This window comes from Aplysia californica, unplaced genomic scaffold (assembly GCF_000002075.1).
Source record: "Aplysia californica isolate F4 #8 unplaced genomic scaffold, AplCal3.0 scaffold00229, whole genome shotgun sequence".
NCBI lineage: Eukaryota > Metazoa > Mollusca > Gastropoda > Aplysiida > Aplysiidae > Aplysia > Aplysia californica.
Window position 1 is genome coordinate 827,598 of NW_004797499.1, and position 2,842 is coordinate 830,439.

Sequence of the window (2,842 nt, forward strand, 5' to 3'; positions counted from 1 at the left end):
TCTCTCTCTCTTCCTTCTCCCACGTAAAAACTAAACAAACAATTGTCTGTTTGGGGATATTATTGTATATTTATTCAGATAAAAGGGCTCCGGAATCGGGTCTGTATTTATTATTATTATCGTTAATTAGATTTTTTTTTAGGTCATCGCCTCCAGCCGTTTTTGTTTTTGTTTTTACGTTTTACACTCACAATATTCCGGAGGGCATGATCCCCCTAGGCGCGTACACTGAGCGTTACACCACTGGTCCAGCTTTGTGTTCCCTCCCTGAACGTTGATGGCGTAGCAGTACGGGCCTGTCATTGGACGAGCTGTCGCAGGGGGTGGGGTCACTCTACCCGGATACATTGTGTTTAGTGGCTGATTGGTTCGTGGTTTTGTGGTACCTCCCCCAAGCTGGAATACGGTTGGTTTAAGTGTGAATGGGGCCCGGGTTGGTTGGGACGCTGTTATTGGTTGAAAGGGTGGTAACGGTCTCGCGGTGGAAGGTGGTCTGTAGAAAGTGACTGGTGGAGGTCGTGTTGTGCGTGGTGGCTGTGTGGTCCTGCCCCCTAGAGGGAAGACGTTTGGTCTGTAAGTGAAGGGGGCAGAGGTCAGGGTGATGAGCGGGGCGAAGGTAGGTCTGAATGTAAAGACTGGTTGTGGTTTTATTGTGGGGAGTGGTCTATAGATTGTTGGGCGTGGTGTGGCTGGTGGGGGGCGTGTGGAAGGTGGTCTGTAAAACGTAACTGGTGGGTTGGTGGGGCGAGTTGTGAAGACGTACTGAGGTGTTCCAGGCTTCATTGATGCCGCTGGGGACATTGGTACATAGCCTGTTGGTCTTGGGTTTGGTTTTGCAGTAACCGGCGGCTGATACGGCGCATTAGTTACAGGTTGGTAAGGGGACTGAGTGTATGGTTGAAATGTGATTGGCTGAAATGTTGGATAGACAGGAGGTTGGGTTTGGGGTGGGGCGTTTGTGTAAGGACGAGACGTGATTGGCTGAAAGGTTGGGTAAACTGGGGGCTGGGTTTTGGGCGGGGAGTTTGTGTAAGGCTTGAATGTAATTTGCTGAAACGTTGGATAAACAGGCTTTTGTGTTTGAGGAGGGGGGTTTGTGAATGGCTGAAATGTCACTGGCTGGAATGTCGGATAGACCGGCCTCTGCGTGCTAACAGGGACGCTTGTTACGGGTCTGTATGTGACTGGTTGGAACGTGAATGGAGGGTTTGTGACAGGAGCGTTTGTGATTGGTCCGCTGGTAGGGTTGACTCCACCCCCACCAGTAGTAATGCTGATATCTGAACAGCCATAGAACTCCTCCTGCGGACCGCAACCTTTGCAGCCGTTTCCTTGTCCGTCTTGCCCGTAGCTGTTACCTGTTGGGGTGGGGGGGGGGAGAATTACAGCAGGGATTTTAATTGATTCTGTGGTTAATCTAGTTATTTATCTTGTTAAATATGATCTAACTGTGTTGAAAAACTCTTACTTAAACTAGACCTATTTACTTGTAATTCTCAACATTAAGAATTTGAACTTTGAGAATTGATATTTCTTGAACACAAGCAACCAATGCAAGAGATTAAGATAGAAGCAACAACAACAAAAACAGCAACAGTAATAATATTATATCAGAATATAATAATAATAATAATAATAATAATAATAATAATAATAATAATAATAATAAAAATAATAATAATACACTTAAACAGCTGATCGGTGTTATGCAATTTGACACACAGAATTATTTATGAAATTCCGAAACTGACCGACATGCCACTTCCACTGTAGCACACACTGGGAACACGTCACACCCGCGGGAAGTTTGACCTCCACAGGGACTGCGCTGATCTTGGTGCCCAGGTCAAAACGTGTGCCGCTACCGTCTGCCAGCTGGAGCAGGTGTCTGGTGAGGTCGTAAATATATATAATATAGTCTATATAATATTAAGAATAATAAATAAATGATAAAATAAATTACTTTTTAAAAAAAAATCCCCATGAGGAAAGATGGGTCACAATGGCAAAATGCATACGTAAAAACATGATTAGAAATACGCCGAAATTCAAACTCAAATAGATATATAACTGCATACATAAATAAACAATTTAACACCAATTCAGAGCAATTTCACGAACATGTCATTGCTGGTCGCCTTTGTGCGGTTCCCTGTTTTTTTTGTTTTTTTTTACTTGGGTTGTTGTGTCTTGCCCAAGGACACATCCCAGTGACCATCCATTTAACACACATGAATTCACTGCTCACTTTGCCACTGGAGCCCCCGATTTGTTATTTATTATTATATGATTTTTTGTGGTGATTTGTTGTCATTGTTTTTTGTTTGTTTTTAGAGTAGGGTTTGTTACGGCCCCATCGACACGAATTAGTAATAATGGGCTGGCTTCCGACCCTGCCTTCCAGAGCCAACCCGGGCTGAAGGTGGAAACAAGATTCCAGCAGAAACACCGAGATACATATTATTTTACTCTATATGAAATTATCTTTCCTATCAAATATCTGTCGTCCTGGTCTCACTTCCTTCTTTTTTTATGTTGCTACTCACCTGTACTGTACCACCTCTAACTAATGTTCAACACTTATTTGACATAATGTGTTTCAAGTGTCGTAAAACTCGTACTACAACTAAAAATGCGTGAGTACCTGTCCAAACAGTCCTGCGTTACTGGTGTGCTTGGGGAGTTGTGTGGGCAGAGTCTGAACTCGAACCAGCCCAGGTGGTTGGCCGTTATCATCACTTTCATCGTCACCGTCTGTCAGAAAGGAGAAAAGTAAGTGAGCACACGCGCGATGATGATGATGATGACATACTTTAACTTTAACACACAGAACCACATTTCT

At 43.7% G+C, this 2,842-nt stretch overlaps 1 protein-coding gene across 1 annotated transcript in view; it reads right to left on the reverse strand.

The window, feature by feature from the left end:
* Positions 1-49: 49 nt before the first annotated feature.
* The window catches only part of LOC101851870 (proline-rich extensin-like protein EPR1), an 8,710-nt gene continuing 5,917 nt past the window's right edge, over positions 50-2,842 (reverse strand). The window contains exons 3-5 of the mRNA XM_013083389.1: positions 2,645-2,754; positions 1,752-1,888; positions 50-1,358 (exon numbers count right to left, since the gene is read on the reverse strand). Of these exons, the coding sequence (XP_012938843.1) occupies positions 175-1,358; positions 1,752-1,888; positions 2,645-2,754 (1,431 nt within the window). The 3' untranslated portion in view covers positions 50-174. The remainder of the gene's footprint in view (positions 1,359-1,751; positions 1,889-2,644; positions 2,755-2,842) is intronic.